Source organism: Urocitellus parryii, chromosome 3 (genome assembly GCF_045843805.1).
Source record: "Urocitellus parryii isolate mUroPar1 chromosome 3, mUroPar1.hap1, whole genome shotgun sequence".
NCBI lineage: Eukaryota > Metazoa > Chordata > Mammalia > Rodentia > Sciuridae > Urocitellus > Urocitellus parryii.
In genome coordinates, this window is record NC_135533.1 from 203,012,240 (window position 1) to 203,035,577 (window position 23,338).

Here is a 23,338-nt window from a genome sequence, read left to right on the forward strand (position 1 = left end):
TTTCATAAAATTATTGTTTAAGTTATTTGTAAAATACTAATATAGTATATTTTTTAGTGGAGATACATACTACACATATGTATTTTTCTTTTTATAGGAAAGGCTCTAGAGAAAATGGCTTTTGATAAGAAATATGGACTGAAGACAACACTAAGAAGGAAACATTGGATAACAGTTGCTCTAATAACAGACTTGATGTGCCCACGCAGAATCCTTTCACAGAACTTGGGAATATCAGTCACTGAAAAATGACACATGGCCTCCAGTGATTTTGCAATAGGAATGATCTTCTTATTCCAGACCATAGTGGGACTCCTGGGGAATTTCTTTCTTCTATACCATTATACTTATTTAGAACTCACCAGATACACAGTAAGGCCCACAGATTTGATTCTTAGGCACCTGACTGTAGCCAACTCCTTGGTCCTGCTCTCTAAGGGAGTTCCACAGACAATGGCTGCTTTTGGGTTGAAACATTTCCTCAGTGATATTGGATGCAAACTTGTTTTTTATGTTCACAGAGTGGGCAGGGGTGTGTGCATTGGCAACACCTGTCTCTTGAGTATCTTCCAGGCCATCACGATCAGTTCCACGAACTCCTGGTGGGCAGAACTGAAACTTCAAACTCATAAATTCTTAGGCCCCTCCAATGTCCTGTGCTGGATCCTGAACCTGCTAGTAAGTATCATCATTCCCATGCGTGTGACTCATAAGTGGATCAACAAAAACAACACAAGAAAAATGGATTTGGGATACTGTTATGGGGTAGTTGACCACAGAATCACACATATATTACATAATATATTTTTATTATCCTATGATGTATCTTGTGTGGGACTCATGATCTGGGCGAGTGGCTCCATGGTTTTCATCCTGTATAGGCACCAGCAGAGGGTCCAACACATTCACAGCACCAACCTGTCCCCCAGATCCTCCCCAGAGTCCAAAGTCACCCAGAACATCTTAGTCCTAGTGATCACTTTTGTATCATTTTACACCAGCTCCCACATCCTGATATTGTATATGGTTCTTTTTCATAATCCTAGTTGGTGGCTGGTGAGCACCTCGGCACTGATCACAGCTTGTTTTCCAACAGTCAGCCCCTTTGTTCTCATGATCCGTGACCGCAGGATCCTCAGGGTCAGTTCTGCCTGCCTCAGAAGGAGTGCACCACTCCATACTCTGTTCATATAGATGTACATTTTACGTGGTGTGTCTTGGTTTTCATAATATGCCGGCGTTCATTCTTTCATCGCAGGTGGTTAAACCCACATTATTGAGTAGTCACCTAAGAAAGAATGTATGAGCAACAAAGTGAGTCTACTTCTTAGGATTCATCACGTGGTAGGAACTAAATATTTTGCAAAGTGCTTTCAAAACTTTCATGATATTAGGGGAGGGGAGGGGGGATAGTAGAGGATAGGAAAGGTAGCAGAATACAACAGTTACTAATATGGCATTATGTAAAAATGTGGATGTGTAACTGATGTGATTCTGCAATCTGTATTTGGGATAAAAATGGGAGTTCATAACCCACTTGAATCTAATGTATGAAATATGATATGTCAAGAGCTTTGTAATGTTTTGAACAACCAATAAAAATAAATAAATAAATAAAAGAAAAAAAAATACGGTAAAAAAAATTTTCATGATATTAAATGTTGCAGTGGAGCTGGGTGCAGTGGCTCATGCCTATAATCTCAGTGGCTCTGGAGGCTGAGGCAGGAGGATCATGAGTTCAAAGCCAGCCTCAGCAAAGACAAGATGCTAAACAAATCAGTAAGACCCTATCTCTAAATAAAATACAAAATAAGACTGGGGATGGGGCTTTAGTGGTCAAGTGCCCCTGAGTTCAATCCCCAGTACCAAAAAAAAAAAAAAAAAAAAAACAAAACAACAAAACAAAAAAAAAAAAACCCAAAAAGTTGCAGCGAAGTTCAGAAGACAACCTTTAATTTATAAAATGGGGCCTTTGATAATTTGGGGATAATGCAAAGCTTTTATGAGAATTTAACATTACAACCAACTAATTAAAAATATTCTAGAATCAACTGGGAACACACATAAAAAGAATTGAATGAGGGGCTGGGGTTGTGGCTCAGCGGTAGAGTGCTGGCCTAGCACATGCAAGATGCTGGGTTCGATCTTCAGCACCACATAAAAATGAATAAATAAAAAATAAAGGTATTTTGTCCAACTACAACTAAGAAAAAAATTAAAATTAAAAAAAAGAAGAATTGAATATCAGAAAAGCCTGAGTGATAAACTCAGTCCAGAAAGTGAGAAGGACAACGAATGACTCAATAGCAAATGTCCTTTGATGGAGATGAAAGGGAAATCATGCATGAAATGCTGCAGGATCTCAAAGACCATGTCTTTTCAATGTACTTTAAAATGTATGTTGTTGTTTTTTTCCTGTGTTGAAGGAATGTAGTGTATTTCAAATTTTTTTCAGATATAATAGACAAAATGACCTCAATGGAACAAAGTGAACATAAGAATCATATCAAGAGGTTTTAGTTAAAATTCAATTCACAGTTGATAAATATCAATGTTACAAAGGAACCAACCGGTTTCTGGAATCTTTAAAAGTGGCTATTCTTGGGCTGGGACTGTAGCTCAGTGGCAGAGCGCTTGCTTAGCGTGTATGAGGCACTGGGTTCCATCCTTAGCACCATGTAAAAATAAACAAATAAAATAAAGGCATTTTCTCCATCTACAACTACAAAAAAAAAAATAAAATAAAAAAGTAGGCTATTCTGTATTAAGCAATGATCCCAACTGGCCTGTTCAGGAGAAAGAAGGTAGTAGGCCCCATATCCTGAGCTTTGGGAAATGAGTCTGTAGTGGAGGCTTTCATTATTTATAAAGAAGCAATGGACAAGATGTGAAGGGATGAGACTCATGATTCCATTTTGTTGTTGTTGTTGTTACAGATAGACACAATACCTTTATTTTATTTATTTATTTTTATGAGGTGCTGAGAATGGGACCCAGTGCCTTGCACATGCTAGGCAAGCGCTCTACTACTGAACCACAACCCCAGCCCCTCATGATTCTGTTTTGTTGTTGTTGTTGTTTTTAAGAAGGAATAATTACTGCCAGGAAAGCCAAAGAAATTATTTTTTCATTGCCATGAAAAACCTTAAAATAATTGTGTGTAGCTATTATAAACATTATACCCAAACTTTAAAACTAGGTCAATATAAATTATGTATTTGGATATGAAATTAGCATATATATGTAGACAAAATGATTGAGAAGTGTTTATCTCAGAAATATAGGACATGCCAATAAGAAAATCAACTCATGGGGTTGGAGTTGTGGCTCAGTGGTATAGTGTTTGCCTAGTACGTGTAAGGCATTGGGTTCGACTCTCAGCACTTCATGCAAATAAATAAATAAATAAAAATAAATGAAGGTCCATTAACAACTAATAAAAATATTTTTAAAAAATTAAAAAATAATGGGCTGGGGATGTGGCTCAAGCGGTAACACGCTCACCTGGCATTCACGGGGCGCTGCATTCGATCCTCAGCACCACATAAAAATAAAATAAAGATGTTGTGTCCACCGAAAACTAAAAAATAAATTTAAAAAAATTAAAAAATAAAATGAGACAACTGAATTTACTGAGTAAATCATTTTATTCCCCAATATATATTTATAAGTAAATTAACTTAGAAAATCTAACAGAAAAAAAAATGCAAGTAGTAATAATGATGAAACATCAAGATAGAGGAATAAATGACAAAAATGATCAGTAAGAATGTTAAAAAATGCCCAGTAACCTTATTCATTAGGAAAATGCAAATCCAACCCATCATGAGATTTCACTTCTGCCTCATACCCACTCAGATGACTGTACTTAAGACAGAGCATGGGGGCAGGAATGGTAGTAGAATGAATTGGACATTATTACCCTGTATGCACATATGATTACATGACTTGCCTAAGTCTACATCATGTGCAACCAAATGAGAAGTTATACTCCATTTATGGATGATGTGTCAAAATGCATTCTACTGCCATGTATAACTAATTAGAACAAATTAACCACCCCCCCAAAAAAGAAGACAGATAATTGTTAAGGTCTGTAAACAAGTCTGGATGGTGCCTGGCAAAATGCCAGAGGGAGTGGTTTGAGAAGTAACAAAAGTGAGCCATTAAGTGTGGAGATTCCTTATTGGTTGACTGATGTATCTAGTTTATGCTAATTAAGATAAGCTGTGGGGCGTGGGATGTGGCTCAAGCAGTAGCGCGCTTCCCTGGCATGTGTGCAGCCGGGGTTCGATCCTCAGCACCACATACCAACGAAGATGTTGTGTCTGCAGAAAACTAAAAAATAAATATTAAAAATTCAAAAAAAAAAGATAAGCTGTGCAAAATGTATAAATACCTCTGTTTAATTTTTTAATTTTAAAAAATTTATTTTATTGTGTACACACAATAGAAATAAAAGCATATATTTAGGGGCTGAGGCTGTAGCTCAGTGGTACAGTGCTTGCCTTGCATGTATGGGCACTGGGTTCAATTCTCAGCACCACATACAAATAAATAAATAAATAAATAGAAAAAAGCATATGTTTATATAGTAACTTGTGTATATGTGTTCATAGAAGCATCATTTGTAATAGAAAAAAAAACAGTGGAAATGGTCATCGGTGGAGGAACAGATAAACAAAATGTGGTATTTTTATACAATGGAATGTCATCCAGCCAAAAAAAGAACACAGCATGATACAGGCTTCAACATGGATCAACAGTGAATATGTGATGCTCAATTAAAAAAGAAACATAAGAGGTGATATAGCATATGGTTGTATTTATTTTATAATTTTGATAAAGATTTAATCCATAACACATATTTATTTTTATTTCTTAAACTTGAATTTATTTAACTGATACATTAAAGAGTCCATATTAATGGGTACCATGTGATGTTACAACACAGGTATAATTCTTTTTTTTTTTTCTTCTAAGTTATTTATTTAAGCCATCTCCTGCCACAAAGGGATGGAAGATCAGTATAATGGCCATCATTTGATACAAGTAAAGTGAGATTAAGATTCCCTATACTGGGCTGGGGCTGTGTCTCAAGCTGTAGCGTGCTCACTTGGCATGCGCCAGGGCGCTGAGTTTGATTCTCAGCACCACATAAAAAATAACATAAAGATGTTGTGTCCACTGAAAACTAAAAAATAAATATTAAAAAATCCTCTCTCTCTCTCTCTCTCTCTCTCTCTCTCTCTCTCTCTTAAAAAAAAATTTCCCCTACTTTGAAGAATATTGGTCCAAACCAGTGCTGTGGTCCCCAGTGCCTGGGTAATGGTCCAGATGTGCTATTCATCTTCAGAGCCAGTTGGATGTGGATTCACATGAGTGAATCGGAGTACAGTGTGGTTACCATCTCCCCAGGGAAAGGGCTTGGTTCTGACGCTGAGAAGGAGATAGGTGATGGTCTTTCGTGCTCTCCATAGTGCAGCTTGAAAAAAGCATTCACCATGTCCCCACCCCCACCCTCACCCCCTCCCCGGAGCTCCCAGAGGTAGGTGAGGGCCCTCCATGTGCTAGCTGAGCCCTGCTGGCGGTGGGCACTGCTCTCCATCGGCCACCCCACCTGTGGGCAAGACCGACCTACCAGCTAGAAAGCCAGGATCCAGACACAGCCAACGCCACCATTTTGACCTGGATCCAACATGCAGAATTCGGTATCTGTATGATACTTAAATCAGGTTCAACATATCTATCGCCTCAAACATTTATCCTTTCTTTCTTCTTTTTTTGGTACTGGGGGTTGAATCCAGGGCCTCACTTGCTTCGCAAGGGCTCTACCACTGAACTACATCCCTACACCTTTTTTTTATTTGACTTTGAGACAGGGTTTTGAACTTGCCATCCTCCTGCTTCAGCCTCTGGAAGAGCCGGGATTACAGGCATGCACCACCACAGTCAGCACATTGATCTTTTCTTTTTTGACAAAAATATTCAAAATTCTTCCACATCCTCAATAGCACTTACTACCTTTACTCTTTGTGATCACAGTCATTCTTACTGGAATGAGGTGACATTTCACCATGGTTTTGATCTGTCTTTCCTTGATGATTACTGATTTTAAGCATTTATTATGTACCCACTGGTCATTTGTATAACTCCTTTTCAGATGGGTGTGGTCATATGACCAGTTCCTGCCAATGGAAGAACACATCTGCTGTATGCCACTTCCAGACACAGCCCATTTAGTCCTCCTCCTCCTCCTCCTCCTCCTCCCCCTCCCCCTCCTCTTCTCCCCCCCCCCCCCCCACACACAGATGGTGAGGAAGTCCTTAAGGACCGGGAAGCACATGGTTGAAGAACTTTGGGTTCTGAATGACCTCATGCAGAACTGCTGTTTGTCATATCCAACACCAACTCAGCAAAAAAATCCTGAAGACAAAAAGCAGTGCTAATCCATCAAATATTGTGAGGATGGTTCTTCAGCATAACCTAATTGATGGAAAAAACTGATTAAAAAAAACCCAAAAACTTTAATCATAGGATTAATTTAAATAGGAATACTTCCAGTACCTTTAAGTAACAAAAGTCAAATTGGACTTGTCATTTTTCTCTTGTATTTAACCTATTTTACTTCAAAGAAGACCACACAAGATGATTTCATTCTGTGCCTTATTTGAAGCCAGGGCTGTGTTTGTGGCTCAGTGGTGGAGTGCTCGCCTAGAATGTGTGGGGCCCTGGGTTCCATCCTCAGCACCACATAAAATTAAATAGGTAAAATAAAGGGATTGTGTTCATCTACAACTAAAATAATAATTTAAAAAAATGTATCGAGGCCAGACAGGCACTGTTATGGACACCTATAATTCCAGCAACTTGGGAGGCTGAGACAGGAGGATCCCAAGTTCAAGGCCAGCCTCATCAACTTAGTAAGGTCCTAAGCAACTTAATGAGACCCTGTCACAAATTAAAAAATAATAAGGGCTTGGGATGCGGCTCAGTAGTTAAGTATTCCTGGGTTCAATCTCCAGTGTACCGCCTCCCCCCCCAAAAAAAAGCTTAAATTAAGGCCAGAATAGTAGCAATATTTACAAAATATTTGCCAGAGAGAACTTTGATATGCCATTTAAATTCCTTTATTCATTTTAAAAATACAGTACAGTAATTATATTTCTAGTAATAGTAATTCTAGTTATTTTGTTCTAAAATTTAACTCAACAAAAAAAAATTTGTGTGTGTGTGTGTGGTACTGGGGATTGAACTCAGGGCCTTGTTCATGTGAGGCAAGCACTCTACTAACTGAGCTACCTCCCCAGCCCAACAAAATTACTTTTATCAGGATTATTGTTTTTTTATGGAAATGATTTTGTTTTTTTAATGTACATCATAATTTACCAACTTCAGATTTTGCTATTATAAATTTTCCTAAAGGACCATGGTTTTACCAAGTCAACTTTTCTGGGTCAAGTTATAAAAATCAGAATTTTCAAAAACATTTTTTTCTTACATCTGTTTTTAGTTAATGATAAATTTTATCATATTTCGTTCTTACAATCATCAGTTTTATTTTGTGTGTACTGTTTTCACAAAAATAATCATAAAGGATTTCAAAGGGATCCCTTGTATCAAAATGATAGTATCTAAGCATTCTGACTCCTTGATTTACAGATATTCAACTTTTTAAAAAACCTTACTTTTTAGTTTTAGCCAGACACAATATCCTTATTTTATTTTTATGTGGTGCTGAGGATCGAACCCAGTGCCTCATGTGTGCTAGGCGAGCGCTCTACCACTTGAGCAACAACCCCAAACCATTATAGAGACTCAATTTTGACCTACAAATTTTGGAACATAGTGCTTTTGTAAAAGTCATTATGATCTTCCACTCCTACCCATCCTGTTTATGAAGACGTTCTTACAAGGTATAGGCAGATGAAAGCTTTCATGTTCCTTCAGTCATACTGGGAACCAAAAACAGGTTTTTAAATCATGCTTTGTAATGTAGAACTATTAAAGGAAACAATTTAGTCTGGAACTTGTTACAAACTGGCAAGGAAGCTTTTAGTCCAGACTATTGTAAGTAGAGGTCATGACCCTTGCAAAACATCCCAGAGGCTGAATCAACTATGAAAACAGAGAGTTGGGGATTTAGTCAATGTGCACTGTGAGGTGATCCGTGGATGGGAAATTATGAAGAGAGACTTGATGAGCTATCTAGGGTATTCAGATACTTGCGAATCCAGCCTAACAAGATTCTGGTAGAGGCAGAGCAAACTAGAGTGAGGGAAAAGGACTTTGATCAGGTATCAATGGTAGGTGTATTCAGGTCTGTGGTGGATATCATACAATGTACATTTGGCCATGAGATGAGGAAACAAATTTGTTTCTATTCTCTGAGAACAGATATTTCTCATCCCAAAGCCACTCTCACCCAACCTAGGTGCCAGATAACACCTCACTTTGGGAAAGGGTTTTCACACCTCTGTCCTTTAAACTTCATAGACACTATCCTCCCTGGATCCTCGAATTCCCCACGTGAGATTCCCAATAAATGCGGATACCCTGGGTCCCCACAATCTCGATGAGCTCTGTGTGTGTGTGTGTGTGTGTGTGTGTGTGTGTGTGTCCTCTGGACCTGCTGTGTATTCACAGAACCTGTAATAAAATATAATATAATGCTGTAAAACACTTGGTTTTAAGAAGCTAGCAGCTGAAAAGAAGTCATTATTATCAATAGAAATATCTAAGTTAGTGACACAAACATTCCATATTTAACTACAGTAATAGGTGCCATGTGTTATTATATCTAAATTAGTTCTGATATCAATGATTTGAAATATTAAGGGTTTGAGAAGTTTATGAAAGAAAAAGAAAATTTTTTCAAGTAAGTAGGAATTTTATACAAAATTAATGAGTTACCTAAAAATGATTTGAAAATGCTCTTAAAAATCCCATGCATAACTACTCACTCCAGTTCTTTGTACCTATTTCCTCTGAAATTTTTCTGTATGCCCAAGAATCAATTTTTGTTCCTAAAAAATATATTTAATATTGTCTGTTCTAAAAATATATTCTTAATGTTTGCCATAAGAAAGTATTAAAAAAATCTTCTTTATAAAGCTTCTATGAGGGGCTGGGAATGTGGCTCAGGCGGTATCGCGCTTGTCTGGCATGCGTGCGGCCCGGGTTCGATCCTCAGCACCACATACCAACAAAGATGTTGTGTCCGCCGAGAACTAAGAAATAAATATTAAAAATGCTCTCTCTCTCTCTCTCTCTCTCTCTCTCTCTCTCTCTCTCTCTCTCTCTCTCCTCTCTCACTCTCTCTTTAAAAAGAAAAAAGAAAAAAAAAAGAAAGCTTCTATGAATGTTCATTAAAAGATTTTTGTATAGAGTTGTGGCTCAGTGGTGGAGCACTTGCCTAGCATGTGTGAGGTACAGGATTCAATTCTCAGCACCACATATAAATAAATAAATAAAATAAAGGTTCATCAACAACAAAAAAAATTACATATATATAAAAATTTTGTATGAAAAATATATTTATTACTCTAGAAAGTATGTAGGAGTGCAATTGCTGCATCAAAGGGTAGTTCCAAGTTATAGTTTTTCTAATATTCTAATTACTAACATATTCTAATTATGTAAATTAATGGGTTTCACTGCAACATTTACATACACAAATTTTGTTTTATTAGAAATTATAAAACTATTCTCCAGACAGTCTCATTCCCATCAATAATGAATGAGTGGTCCAATTTTTCCACATTCTCTCTGCATTTTATTTTATTACTGATATCTCCTTGTTGCTTTAGTATATATTTCTGTAATGGTCACTGATGTTGAACATTATTTCATGTGCTTAAAGACATCTTCAGGGGCGGGGGCTGTGGTTCAGTGGTAGCGTACTCGTCTGGCATGTGTGAGGCACTGGGTTCTATCCTCTGCACCACATAAATAAATAAATAAATAAATAAATAAATAAATAAATAAATAAATAAATAAAATAAAGGTATTGTTTCCTTCTACAACTAAAAAAAATTTTAAAAAAGACATCTTCATATTATTTTGGTGAAAGACCTATTCACTTCATAGTTGTATCGTTGATTTTCTTCTTTTTGAGAGTTCTGTTTATATTCTGGATCCTAGTCTTTGTCGGATGTGTGAACATATGCAAGGAAATAACAAGTTTTATTTCTCAGCAAAGAAAGTATTAGCAAATACTTCCTCTCCTTCTATTGTTTCCCTTTTCATTTAGCCAGTGTAATTAAAATATCTATAAGAAGTACAAATTCCACCTCAAAATGTGAAAGAAAATTGAAGTAGTTCAGAATACTAGAAACACTGAATATGTGGAACCTTCGTCTGATACATAGTGACTTGCCAGCCCTTGGTCACACAGCTTCATTCTGCCCAGTGTTACACTGGAGGAGGAGCCTGATTCAGGTCTAAACTGGAAGATGGTGGCTAGCAAAGTGGCTTTCTTGTTCCTCCCCTGACTTATGTCAAATATTATGAGAAAATAAATAGCAAACAGTCATATCTTCATGATGAACAGCTCTTTTATGTTTAAATAAACCCAAAGAGCCTCTTTGCTCATCTCTCCCTATCATTTTTTTCTTCTAATAGCTGATTTGTCCAAGTAGCTATACTTTGACTATTTTTTTGGGGGGGGGTACTGGGGATTGAATTCAGGGGCACTAGACCACTGAACCACATCCCCAGCCCTATTTTGTATTTTATTTACAGACAGCGTCTCACTAAGTTGCTTACTGCCTAGCTAAGTTGCTGAGGCTGGCTTCGAACTTGCCACCCTCCTGCCTCAGCCTCCTGAGCCATTGGGATTATAGGTGTGCGCCTCCATGCCTGACTTATACTTTGATTCTTAAAGGAGAGATTAAGAAACATACGCATTTATTGGGCAAATCTTGTCACTTCGTGGTGCTAGAGCTAGAAAAATGAGTAAAGATAATTCTTATATAAAGGAGATTCACCCACAAGTTTTTATTTAACACCTCTAAGTGCCTAACACCAAGCAACCAATGAAGAAGTATCACTTTAAGCTTTGGAATAATATATACAAACACAGAAGAGAGGCAAGATAGGCATTGGTGGGAAACTGAGGGAACGTGAGGTTTCCCAGTATAAGTCATGATTGAGTGGTTGATGGACCCCTTTAATAAAGTTGTCTTTCCAGTATCTTAGATAATACGTCTCTTAAACCTTGGACAACTGCATGTGAAGGTCACTCTGTGAACAACCAGGTCTCTCTGGGATAGATGTGCTATCAAGGATTAAACAACGAACTATGGATAGATGTTTATAATCATCCTTCTTTTTTAAAAAAGCAATCATAGGATAAAACACTATCATCTGGATGGAATGCAACCTTTGTTTCTCACTGGTATCAGTTTCTGAATTTCCTATTCTATTCCAAATCATTGCTATCTGGGGGCCAGATCCATGATAATGCACTTGTTTAGCTTGAACTAATAAAACTGATAAAGTCAGGCAGAGCATGATTCCCTTTATCAGTCTTTGTTGTGCAGGATTTTCCAGCTCTTACTGTACATGAATGCATGGTTGTATATGTAGTTTATTTAATCCTGGTCCACAGAGCTGTTGGTGCATCCAGATGTGGTCCCTAAACAATCCCTGTGGCCCAACCTCATAGATGCTATTGACCTGCTGATAGCACATATCTTTGTCCATTCATTCATTGATGACACTTAGATTGGGGGAACCAATTCTGGCAATATCTGTGTTACATCTATGAACATGAATGCATGACATCCTAAATCAGTTATGTGGTTAACTGTGTCAAATGATTTATTGAGTCTGGATTTCACTTGCATTCTTGGTACAAAGCATACTTGATTATAACACAATATTTTAGAGTTTTGACACAATGTTTTCTAATGTTTAAAAATTTTTACTTTTTAATTCACATATCCTATTTCTCTATAATATTCTGTATGGCTTAATCAAGGCAAAGTTCTCATATCACCCTTCCTAAAAGATATTGAGGGGCTGGGGTTGTGATAAAGCACTTGCCTAGCAAGCATGAGGCACTGGTTTGGTCCTTGGCACCATGTAAAAATAAAATAAAGCTATTGTGTTCACCCACAACTAAAAAATACATGTTTTTTTTTAAAAAAAGATATTGAGATGATTGACTACAATTCTTCAATAATTTTAAGTAGCATCAGTTTATCAATTAGTTTATTAGTAGAATTTTCTTCTGGACTCTGAATTTTGTGCTTTGTGTGTGTGTGTGTGCTTTGTGTGTGTGTGTGTGTGTGTGCGTGTGTAAGGATTCTTTTATATGTGTTCCATTCCTTTATGGATATTGTTGAATCTAGAATCTCTACATCTGTGGGATGAAGTTTGATAAGATACATATTCCAAGAATATACACACAGAACACATACACACAGAGACATATATTATATACTATATATACATGTATGTGTGTGTGTGTGTATATATATATATATATATATATATATATATATAAAATCTACATTGCATGTTCATTGCATTAAATTGAATAAATTTGTCTATTGAATAAATTTGTTTTCTTGTATCAATTTAGTACTTCAAAATTTTTTTTTTGCCTTGACCCCTGTTGGCACATCCTTCTCAAGCACTTTGTGGGACTCAATTTCTCTATTCATAACTAAATCATACTTTAGGGATGGGGATGTGGCTCAAGCGGTAGCACGCTCACCTGGCATGCGTGCGGCCCGGGTTCGATCCTCAGCACCACATACCAACAAAGATGTTGTGTCCGCCGAGAACTAAAAAATAAATATTAAATTAAAAAAATCATACTTTAATTCAGAGACTTTTGGGCTAATGGTAAAAGTGGATTTTCAGGGACTGGAGCTGCAGCTCAGTAGTAGAGCTATTGCCTAGCATGTGTGAGGCACTGGGTTTGATCCTCAGCACCACATAAAAATAAATGAAGAAAATAAAGGTATTGTGTTCATCGACAACTAAAAAAAAATAATAAATTAAAAAAAACACCCTGATTTTCAGCTAAAGAACATCTAAGGGAATTTGAGAATCCAGGCAGAACTTTGAGCTTTGCAATTCCTACTGTTTCAGACCTCAGCTTTCCACTCTCCATCTACATGAGCCTCTGTGTGCCTCCAGGGATTGTAGAAAAGAAGAGCCTCCTCCAAACACCCTCACCTCTCTGTAGATGCTCAGGAGAAAGCTGTAATTATTTTTGGTAATTGGTGCCTGGGACCAAGTTTTCCAAAAACATCTCCAGTTCCCCAAGCGTGAGCTGTCATTATCATGACAACTGAAATGATAACTGCAGTTCTGTGGATAGGAGAGGCCACAGTATAACAACCCATGTCCCAGACCTGGCTGCCTCCCTCTGCGCTTGGTGGCGATGCTGATGATCATCACTCTGTGCCCACCAGCCTGACAGCTGGAAGAAGTGGGCATTTTATATTTGGGTCTGCAAGTCAGAGTCTGCAAGAGAAGAAAGCATATCAGGACACAAAGTAAGTCATCTTCTAGGCTGAAAACTAATGATTTCCAGAATCATGTTAGAAGGGGGAAATAATTACTAAGTTATGGGCTGAACTTGTGGAAAAGGAATAAAGGCCCAAGACCATAAGCTGCCCCTTAACCACTCTTAATTTAACTTAATGTCATTTAGTTTGTGGTTGATTTTCAATGTGTGAAGTTTTATTGTTCAAAATGCTCTAGTATACTTAAGAAATTAATCTGCTAGCTCTTTAATTATTCCTGAAAAAAAAATTAAGGTCAAGACCAGTAGGATTAATTTCTACAATACCCCTGTGCCAGTAGTAATGTATGAGATGTAGCTGACTGAATTACCTTATTCGGTTTAAAAATGATAAATTCAGGATTTCTTTTTGTAGATGTACACCATGCCTTTATTTTATTCATTGTTTTTAATGTGGTGCTGAGGATTGAACCCAGTGCCTCACATGTGCTAAGCAAGCGCTCTACCACCGAGCTACAACCTCCTCCCAAATTCAGGATAGTTTGAATCCACTCTGGCACAAGACAGTGATTTTGTGTTGAAAGGAAATACCTCGCTACTTGGGACCGCTTTACTTCTAGAAATCAGGGAAGGAGCATCCAGAAAAGGCAACTTTATGATCTTAGATTTTCATATTACAAAAAAAAAAGGAAGAAAGAAAGAAAAGGAGGAAAAAGTCATAGTTTTCAACAGCTTTCAGAATTACATTAGTTTTTGATAATTTCTTTCTTTCTTTTTCTTTCTTTCTTTCTTTCTTTCTTTCTTTCTTTCTTTCTCTTTCTCTCTTTCTTTCTTTCTTTCTCTTTCTTTCTTTCTTTCTTTCTTTCTCTTTCTTTCTTTCTTTCTTTCTTTCTTTCTTTCTTTCTTTCTTTCTTTCTTTCTTTCTTTCTTTCTTTCTTTCTCTTTCTTCCTTCCTTCCTTCCTTCCTTCCTTTCTTTCTTTCTTTCTTTCTTTCTTTCTTTCTTTCTTTGGTCCTGGAGATTGAACCCAGGGCTTTGTGCATGCAAGGCAAGCACTCTATCAACTGAGCTATATCCCCAGCCCTGATAATTTCTCTTAAAAAAAAAAAATTCTAATGACATTGCTAGGCTCAATACTCAGCTGAGAACTTTGAAATTTATTAGCGAATTAGCGAAATTTATTAGCCTATCTTCACTTCTCCTTTTGCATAGTAAGCTCATGTTTTAAAGAATTCTGACACTGAAATAATTTCATTTAACATATCTACATTCACAAATAATCCCTCCAATTAATGGTAATTTAGCTTTTCCTTTTCAACATTTTATCTCCCACTCTCCCTAAAGTTTCATGTCCCACTGCTTACTTAACATATTTATACTCCTGACAAAAAAAAATTTTTTTTTCTGGCCTCCCACATTCTAGGAAAGTGCTCTACCACTGGGCTATATCCTCAACATTTTCCCTTTTGTTTTATTTTTTAAAAAATATTTATTCTTAAATTTTAGGTGGACATAATATTTTTATTTTACATTTATGTGGTGCTAAGGATCAAACCCAGTGCCTTGGGCATGCTAGGCAGGCACTCTACCACTGAGCCACAACCCCAGCCCCCTTTTTATTTTTATTTTTTTAAATTTTGTCACAGGATCTCACTAAATTGCCCAGGCTGACCTCAAACCTGTAATCTTCTTGCTTCAACTTCCAAGTAGCTGGGATTACAGGTGTGCATCACTATGCCTGGACGTCTTAATTAAGATGGAGAAGAGTCTCCTCTTTTAATTCCAACACGGAATCATTTGGGCATTCATTAGATTTCACTTGATCTTCCATGAATATTCTTTGAACATCATTCCCAAATCAGGCAATCTATATTCTAATTGGCCCTCTGGATCATGACAGGAGATCGTTGCCAATGAAAGTTATATTTAAATGAAAATTTGCTAAAATCATAATGTGTTCCAGTATAATCATTCTGTTAAAAAAAAACTGACATGATATACCAAAAAAAGAAAATGTATGAAGTATTTTAAAAAAATAACTATGTCTGAGGTTGAGATCCATAGTGGTTATGTCTCTTATAAGGAGGTGATTTTACAAGTCAGTCAGCTTTCCTGTGCCTGAGATGACCTCACCTGTAAATTCTTCAAAGAATTGCTCTAAATATTATATGAAAAACATTAATGTAATTCTCTTACTGTGAGAATGTTTTTCTTCCTACAGAAAATCTCTTGGAGAAAGAAAAATGTGCATTAGTAAGGAATGTATGGGTTGGAAACAAGAAGTATACGGTGGTGGATTTGAGTTCCCATAATAAAACGGATCTCATGTTTCCAGGCAGGATCATCTTGCCCTGAATGAGAATATCCATCATTGTAAATGTCAGATGGCTTCCAAGGATTTGGCAATAGGAATAATCTTCTTATTCCAGACCACAGTGGGATTTTTAGGAAATATCTTCTTTCTTTCCCATTATAGTGTCCTTTATTTTACCAGGTGCCGAGTAAGGCCCACAGACTTGATTCTCAAGCACCTGACCATGGCCAACTCCTTAGTCCTGCTGTCTAAAGGAGTCCCACAGACAATGGCTGCTTTTGGATCGAAACATTTCTTCAGTGATATTGGATGCAAACTTGTGTTCTATGTTCACAGAGTGGGCAGGGGTGTGTGCATTGGCAGCACCTGCCTCTTAAGCATCTTCCAGGCCATCATGATCAGCCCTATGACCTCCAGGTGGGCAGAGCTTCAACTACAAATTCCCCAATACATTGGGTTCTCCAACATCCTGTGCTGGATCCTGAACATGTTGGTGAATAGTTTTATCCCTGTCTTTGTGACTGGAAACTCAAACAATAAAAACAAAACAAAGAAAAAGGAATTGGGATTCTGTTCTGCAATAGTCAATAACCACATAACAGGATCCCTAGTGACAGCACTATGGCTAGCCTATGATGTTTTGTGTGTGGGATTCATGATCTGGGCCAGCAGCTCCATGGTTTTCATCTTATATAGGCACAAGCAGCGGGTCAAACACATTCACAGTACCAAACACTCCCTCAGATCCTCCCCTGAGACCACAGTCACCCAAAGGATCCTTGTCCTAGTGAGCACCTTTGTATCATTTTACACCCTCTCATCCCTGCTTTTAATCTTTTTGTCTCTTTATGATGATGCCAATGAATGGCTAGCAAACATCTCTGCACTAATCCCTGCTTGTTTCCCTACAGTCAGCCCCTTTATTCTCATGAGCAATGACCTCAAAATATCTGGGTTCCACTCATTCTGTTGTGGAAGGAATAGAGCAGGCTAAGATGGTCACAGAGCATTACTTAATTTTTAAAAAATTTTTAGTTGTAGATAGACACAATACCTTTATTTTATTTATTTTTTATTTTGTGGTGCTGAGGATGGAATCCAGTGTCTCAAGTATACTAGGTGAGTGCTCCCTCACTGAACTATAACCCCAGACCCCAGAGCTATACCTTTTTAAAATTTTTTTTTTAGTTGTTGATAGACCTTTATTTTATTTATTTATTTTTATGTGGTGCTGAGGATCGAACCCAGTGCCTCATGCATGCTAGGTGAGCACTCTACCACTGAGCCACAACTCCAGCCACCCTACCTTCAGAGCTATATTTTTGATATGATTTTTGTCTTGGCATTTTCCTGTAATGTGAAGCTATTTCTTCATTCTTTTATGTAGTGCTTTAAGCACCCAAGATGTTCACACTAGAGAGAATGTAAATGATAGACCAAGTCTCTCCTTTCATTAGATTTATCATGAACTAAGAATGTAAAGTACAGACTAAAGATTTTGCAAAATGCTTTTATAATCTCTTATTAAATTGCAAGAGAGAAGTTTAAAGTCTAAGAATTTGTGAGAAAAATGGGTTTTCTAAGCACTTTTTAAACATAGAAATACTATCCAAGTATATAACTTTAAATTGATCACCTAAAATTGTTCTGAAATTAACTGGATACAAAAGTGTAAATGAACTTAAATAAAATAGAAGAGCCAGAGTTTGATCAGTCAAGAAACCTAGATGCCCTTCAATAGATGAATGGATAAAGAAAATGTGTTATATATACACAATGGAATATTACTCAGCATGGAAAGAGAATAAAATTATGGTATTTGTAGGTAAATGGATGGAGTTGGAGAATATCATGCTAAGTGAAGTAAGCCAATCCCCAAAAAACAAAGGCTGAATGTTCTCTCTTATAAGTGAATGCTGATCCATAATGGGTGGGGGGACATGGGAAAAAAATGGAGGCAATTTGATGGGTCAAAAGGGAGGGAGAGGTGGAGAGGAGGAATGGGGGCAGGAAAGATGGTGGAATGAGATGGACATCATTACCCTAGGTACATGTATGACTGTACATGTGGTGCGACTCTACATCGTGTACAGAGAAATGAAAAGCTGTGCTGCCATTGTGTACAATGAATCAAAATGAATTCTGCTGTCATATAGACCTAATTAAAATAAACAAATTAATTAAAAAAAAATAAATCAGGCAGAGGGGCTGCGGTTGTGGCTTAGTGGTAGAACGCTCGCCTAGCACGGTTGAAGCACTAGGTTTCATCCTTAGCACCACATAGAAATAAATAAAGAAAGGTATTGTGTTCATTTACAACTAAAAAGAAAGCAGGAAGAAACATGAAGGCTCTACAGGAGTATCCTGGGTTGGAGCTGAAGGGGAAATCAGGTATCAGATATTGGGGGATATCAAAGACTGGGCATGGTGGCTGATGCCTGAAATCCCAGCTGCTCAGGAGGCTGAGGCAGGAGGATCATGAGTTCAAAGCCAGCCTCAGCAATTTAATGAGGCCCTAAGCAGCTCACTGAGACCCTGTCTCAAAATAAAATATAAAAAAGGGCTGGGATGTGGCTCTGTGATTAAGAAGCCTTAGGTTCAATCCCCTGTACCAAAAAAGACCAGGTTTTACCTTAAATCTAAGAAATTTAGCCATTTAAAATATGTGACATTTGGGGAGTAGGTGAGAGAGAGGTACATTTAAAAAATATTAAAATAGACAATGACCTGGATGGGACAAAGTATCCGCAAGAATCACATAAAGAAGCTTTAAATTCAAATTGTAGCTCATAAACACGAGAGTTATAATGAAAACCTACAGGTTTTTTCGAGTCAGTCTTTGAAATAAAACAGAATATTCTTAAGCAATAATCTCAATTAATGTGTTCAAAATGAAGCATCTAGGGGCTGGGGCTGTAGCTCAGTGGCAGAGCATTTGCTTAGCACGTGTGAGGCACCGGGTTTGATCTTCAGCACCACATAAAAATAAACAAATAAAATAAAGGTGTGCTGAGACCCTTTATAAAAAAGGGCTGGGATGTGGCTCTGTGATTAAGAGGCCTTAGGTTCAATCCCCTGTACCAAAAAAGAGGAGGTTCAGCCACCAATTTCCGTAGTGTAGTGGTTATCACGTTCGCCTAACACGCGAAAGGTCCCTGGTTCGAAACCGGGCGGAAACAGCTGTTCTTTCTTCTTGGGGCTGGGGATGTGGCTCAAGCGGTAGTGCCCAGGTTCGATCCTCAGCACCACATACAAAGATGTTGTGTCCGCCGAAAACTAAAAAATAAATATTAAAATTCTCTCTCTCCCCCCTCCCCCATCTCTCACTCTCTCTAAAAAAAAAAAAAAAAAAAAAAAACAATAAACAAGCCTGGCCTAACAGCTATCTACTGAATATGGGTGCTACATCATGTTTCTCAGCACATATGGAAAAAAATTTTAAATCATTTTAGAGAATAACTTTTCTACCCATTTCCATTTTTTAAATAGTTCATTAAAGAATCTAGAATATTAAAATCTCTAAAAAGCTGAACAGTATTTTATTAAATAATTATAATTTTTTAAGGTAAAGAGATGAAAATACTCCATTTCAAAATTTTGTACCATAGTTGCTCCTCAAATTGGAAGAGTTCAGCATGGTGACACACCTGTAATCCTAGTGACTCAGGAGGTAGAGGCAGGAGGATCGTCATTTCAAGGCCAGCCTCAGTACCTTAGCAAGACCCTAAGCAACTGTTATGGTTTGGATTCGAATTTCCCCCAAAAAGTTCATGAGTGAGACAATGCAACAAGGTTCAGAGAAGAAACAATTGGGTTATGAGAGCCTTAACCTAATCAGTGAATCAATCACCTGGTGAGATTAAGTGGTAACTGAAGGCAGGTGGGCTGTGGCTGGAGGAGGCAGGGCATTGGGGGCATGGCTTTGGGGTATATATTAGTGTCTGGTAAGTGGAGTTGCTGTCTCTGCTTCCTGATCCTGGTGAGCTGCCTCCCTCCACTAAGCTCTTCTGACATGATGCTCTGCCATGATGAATGAAGCCTGCTGTCTGTGCATTGAGACCTCTGAAACTGTGAGCTCCCTAATAAGCTTTTCCTCCTCTATCATTGTGCTGGTCAGGTCCTGTTAGTCACAGCAGCCAAAGTGCTGACTAAAACAGCAACTCAGGGAGACCCTGTCTCAAATAAAATACAAAAAAAAAGAACTGGGGATGTAGCTCAGTGGTCAGGTGCCCCTGAGTTCAATCCCCAGTACAATAAATAAACAAATAAATAAATAGGTATGTGTCTATCTATAATTAAAACATTTTAATAATAAAAAATTAAAAGCTAAATGCAAATAATATGTAATAGTAAAGTATAAGTTAGAACAAGTATTACATGAAAGACAATTAAAAAGAATAAAATGTATAATAAAATATTGCCAAAATGTGGGACTTCCAAAATATAAAGAATAAACAGTATTTAAAGCTAGTGATATAATAATTTAAAAGTATAGGGACCAATATAAAAAACTTATAGTAGAGCTGGGGATGTGGCTCAAGCGGTAGCGCGCTTGCCTGGCATGCGTGCGGCCCGGGTTCGATCCTCAGCACCACATACAAACAAAGAAGTTGTGTCCGCAGAGAACTAAAAAATAAATATTAAAATTCTCTCTCTCTCTCTCTCTCTCTCTCTCTCTCTCTCCTCTCTCACTCTCTGTTAAAAAACAAACAAACAACAACAAAAAAAAACTTATAGTAATAAACTGGGTAAACTGAGAGGTAAAAGTGACTTGTATAGGGGCTGGGAATATAGCTCAGTTGGTAGAGTGCTTGCCTCACATGCAGAAGGCCCTGGGTTCAATCCCCCGCAACACCAAAAAAAAAAAAAAAAAAAAAAAATCAACAGTGACTTGTATAAAATAGATGAATTAAGATCTATAAAATAGATGAATTAAGTTAGGAAATAGAAAATCATAAATTTTAAATAGTGTTTTCACAAGTATTAGTCAAAAGTTCTGTTTACTGGGGCTGAGGCAGTAGCTCAGTGGCAGAGCACTTGTCTAGCACACGTGAGGCACTGGGTTCAATCCTCAGCACTGCATAAAAATAAATTTAAAAAAATAAAGGTATTGTGTTCATCCACAACTAAAAAAAAAAAAATCAAGAAAAAGTTCTGCTTACTCAATTAATCATGAATTAACTGTTTCTGAGACAGGGTCTTGCTATGTTGCCCAGGCTGGCCTTGAATTTATACTCTTTCTGCCTCAGCTTCTGGAGTAGCTGGGATTACAGGTTTGTGTTACTGTATCCGGCTCTTATTATTTGATATAAAACTTTTTCAATATTATTATTATTATGGATGATATGTTATCAACGTTGACCGGTGATGAGTCCTTGCTTCCTCAATGTTGAAGCATAACACCAGAGAAGCACTCCGAGGCAAGGTCAGAGTAGAAATTAGAAGTTTATTAAAGGACAGCAGAAAAGACTTTTCCCGGAGGAAGAAGGGGACCCAAGAGGTGGAATCCGTGGAAGTGCAGTTGTCTCCCCTTCTTATAGTTCCTTCAGTGATGGAATGTAGGTTGGAAGGCCCAAGGGGTGGGACACAGGTGGGCCAAACAAGTAATCTGGGCAGGAAGGATTTCATTAACACTTCTTTGGGATGGGCTATCTCCAGATCTGTTGGGGGCTGTTTCCTGGGCTCCATTAACATTCCTTTGGGATGGACTTTGGGCCTAGGGCTTTTTGGGGACATCATTAACATTTCATGAGTTGTCCTGGGTTCCCCCCCCCCAATCATTCTTAGCATGGCCTCCATTTTAGATTTCACTGGATATTAGACCTGATTTACCTAACTATGCTGACTACCTAATTTTAAATCTGGCTTCACTACGGCCTAAACATGGAAGACTGAGCTTCTGGATCCGAGGGCCCAAAGATGGACGTGCACCTGAGGAATTTCAGGATGGGACGGGGTGCTAAACATGGATGCCTCCTGAGGCATTCCAGATCCTGGAGTCTAACCACGGATGCTGAGGAACTTTCGGACCCAGGGGCTTAAACATGGAAGTGCACCTGAGGAAACTCCAGATCCATGGGCCTAAATATGGACGCCTGAGGAACTTCTGGATCCGGGGGCCTAAACATGGACACCTGAGGAACTTCCAGATCCTAGAGCCTAAACATGGACGTGCACCTGAGGCACTTCTGGATGCTATGGCCTAAACATAGATGTGCGCTCGAGGAACTTCCGGATCCAGGCACCTAAACATGGACGTGCACCTTTGAAACTTCTGGATCCGGATCTGGGGGACTAAACATGGATGTCTGAGGAACTTCCATATCCGGGGGCCTAAACATGGATGTGTGCCTGAGGAACTTCCAGTTGCTATGGCCTAAACATGGAGGACTGATGAACTTTCGGATCCAGGGACTTAAACATGGACATGCGCCTGAGGAACTTCTGGATCCAAGGGCCTAAACATGGACGCCTGAGGCACTTCCAGAACCTAGAGCCTAAATATGGATGCTGAGGAACTTCTGGACCCAGGGGTTTAAACATGGATGTGCTCCTGAGGAACTTCCAGATCCTGGGGCCTAAACATGGAGGACTGAGGAACTTTCGGATCCAAGGGCCCAAAGATGGATGTGTACCTGAGGAACTTCTGGATCCTGGGGCCTAAATGTGGATGCCTGAGGCATTCCAGATCCTGGGGCCTAAACATGGATGCCCGAGGCACTTCCTAGAGCCTAAACATGGGTGCTGAGGAACTTCTGGACCCGGGGGCTTAAACATGGACATGCATCTGAGGAACCTCTGGATCCAGAGGCCTAAACATGGACACCTGAGGAACTTCTGGATCCTAGAGCCTAAATATGGATGTGCACCTGAGGCACTTCTGGATGCTATAGCCTAAACATGGATGTGGAACTTCTGGATCCGGGCATCTAAACATAGATTTGCACCTTTGAAACTTCTGGATCTGGATCTGGGGGCCTAAATATAGATGCTTGAGGCACCTCTGAATCAGAGGGCCTAAACATGGGCGTGTCCCTGGAACTTCTGGGTCCTTGTGCCTATAAAGGGCAGGGCGTGACTCTCAGAAGGGACGTGGCCCATGAAGGGGAGCTGAGTATGGGGCCTGCTGCGGGGCAGACTAAGCTTTTGCACCCTGAACTTGAATATGATTGTGGCCTCACTTCCCTGCCTTCCCCTGGGTGTCATTTCCTCCCCTTCCAGGCGGTGCCAGGGAGGAAGTGAGACCAGGTGCAGGGGCCAGGTCACCATCTTTCTCCTCGCTTAGCCAGGCGCCCAGGCTGGCTGGGGATGGGGACGCCTTATGACACTAGCTGCCTCCTATATCCCTGCCCCAGGACCTCAGGGACCACAGGCAGGGAGTCGTTGACATGATTCTCCCCTGGAAGTTGACCCTCAGCCCCGGGGTCTGCCCAGAGGGTCAGGGGGCCCCTGTGACCTGCTGCTCCTTACCCACTGTCATCCTGGGCGAGCAAAGGTCAGGACACTAGACGTACTGAGAGTGACATCTCCTGGATGGGCGGC

General features: G+C 38.8%; 2 protein-coding genes, 1 non-coding gene and 1 pseudogene across 3 annotated transcripts; 3 read left to right on the forward strand and 1 right to left on the reverse strand.

Annotated features, from left to right (window-relative positions):
- The first annotated feature begins 255 nt into the window (after positions 1-255).
- On the forward strand, positions 256-1,194 carry LOC113183549 (vomeronasal type-1 receptor 3-like). Its single transcript, XM_026389874.1, has one exon. The coding sequence runs from the start codon at positions 256-258 to the stop codon at positions 1,192-1,194; it is 939 nt and encodes a 312-aa protein (XP_026245659.1).
- A 4,148-nt stretch (positions 1,195-5,342) lies between these two features.
- On the reverse strand, positions 5,343-7,890 carry LOC144253820 (cytochrome c oxidase subunit 6A1, mitochondrial pseudogene; annotated as a pseudogene).
- Positions 7,891-15,866: 7,976 nt separating this feature from the next.
- LOC113183550 (vomeronasal type-1 receptor 3-like) lies at positions 15,867-16,790 on the forward strand. The gene has a single exon (XM_026389875.1). It carries the CDS (start codon positions 15,867-15,869, stop codon positions 16,788-16,790), a length of 924 nt encoding a protein of 307 aa, XP_026245660.1.
- Positions 16,791-18,902: 2,112 nt separating this feature from the next.
- On the forward strand, positions 18,903-18,975 carry Trnav-aac (transfer RNA valine (anticodon AAC)). Its single transcript has one exon. It is a non-coding gene; the product is annotated as a tRNA-Val (tRNA).
- Positions 18,976-23,338: the final 4,363 nt, after the last annotated feature.

Coding starts and splice junctions, on each gene's coding strand:
- LOC113183549 (XM_026389874.1), top strand. CDS start 256: ATGGCCTCCAGTGATTTTGCAATAGGAATGATCTTCTTATTCCAGACC.
- LOC113183550 (XM_026389875.1), top strand. CDS start 15,867: ATGGCTTCCAAGGATTTGGCAATAGGAATAATCTTCTTATTCCAGACC.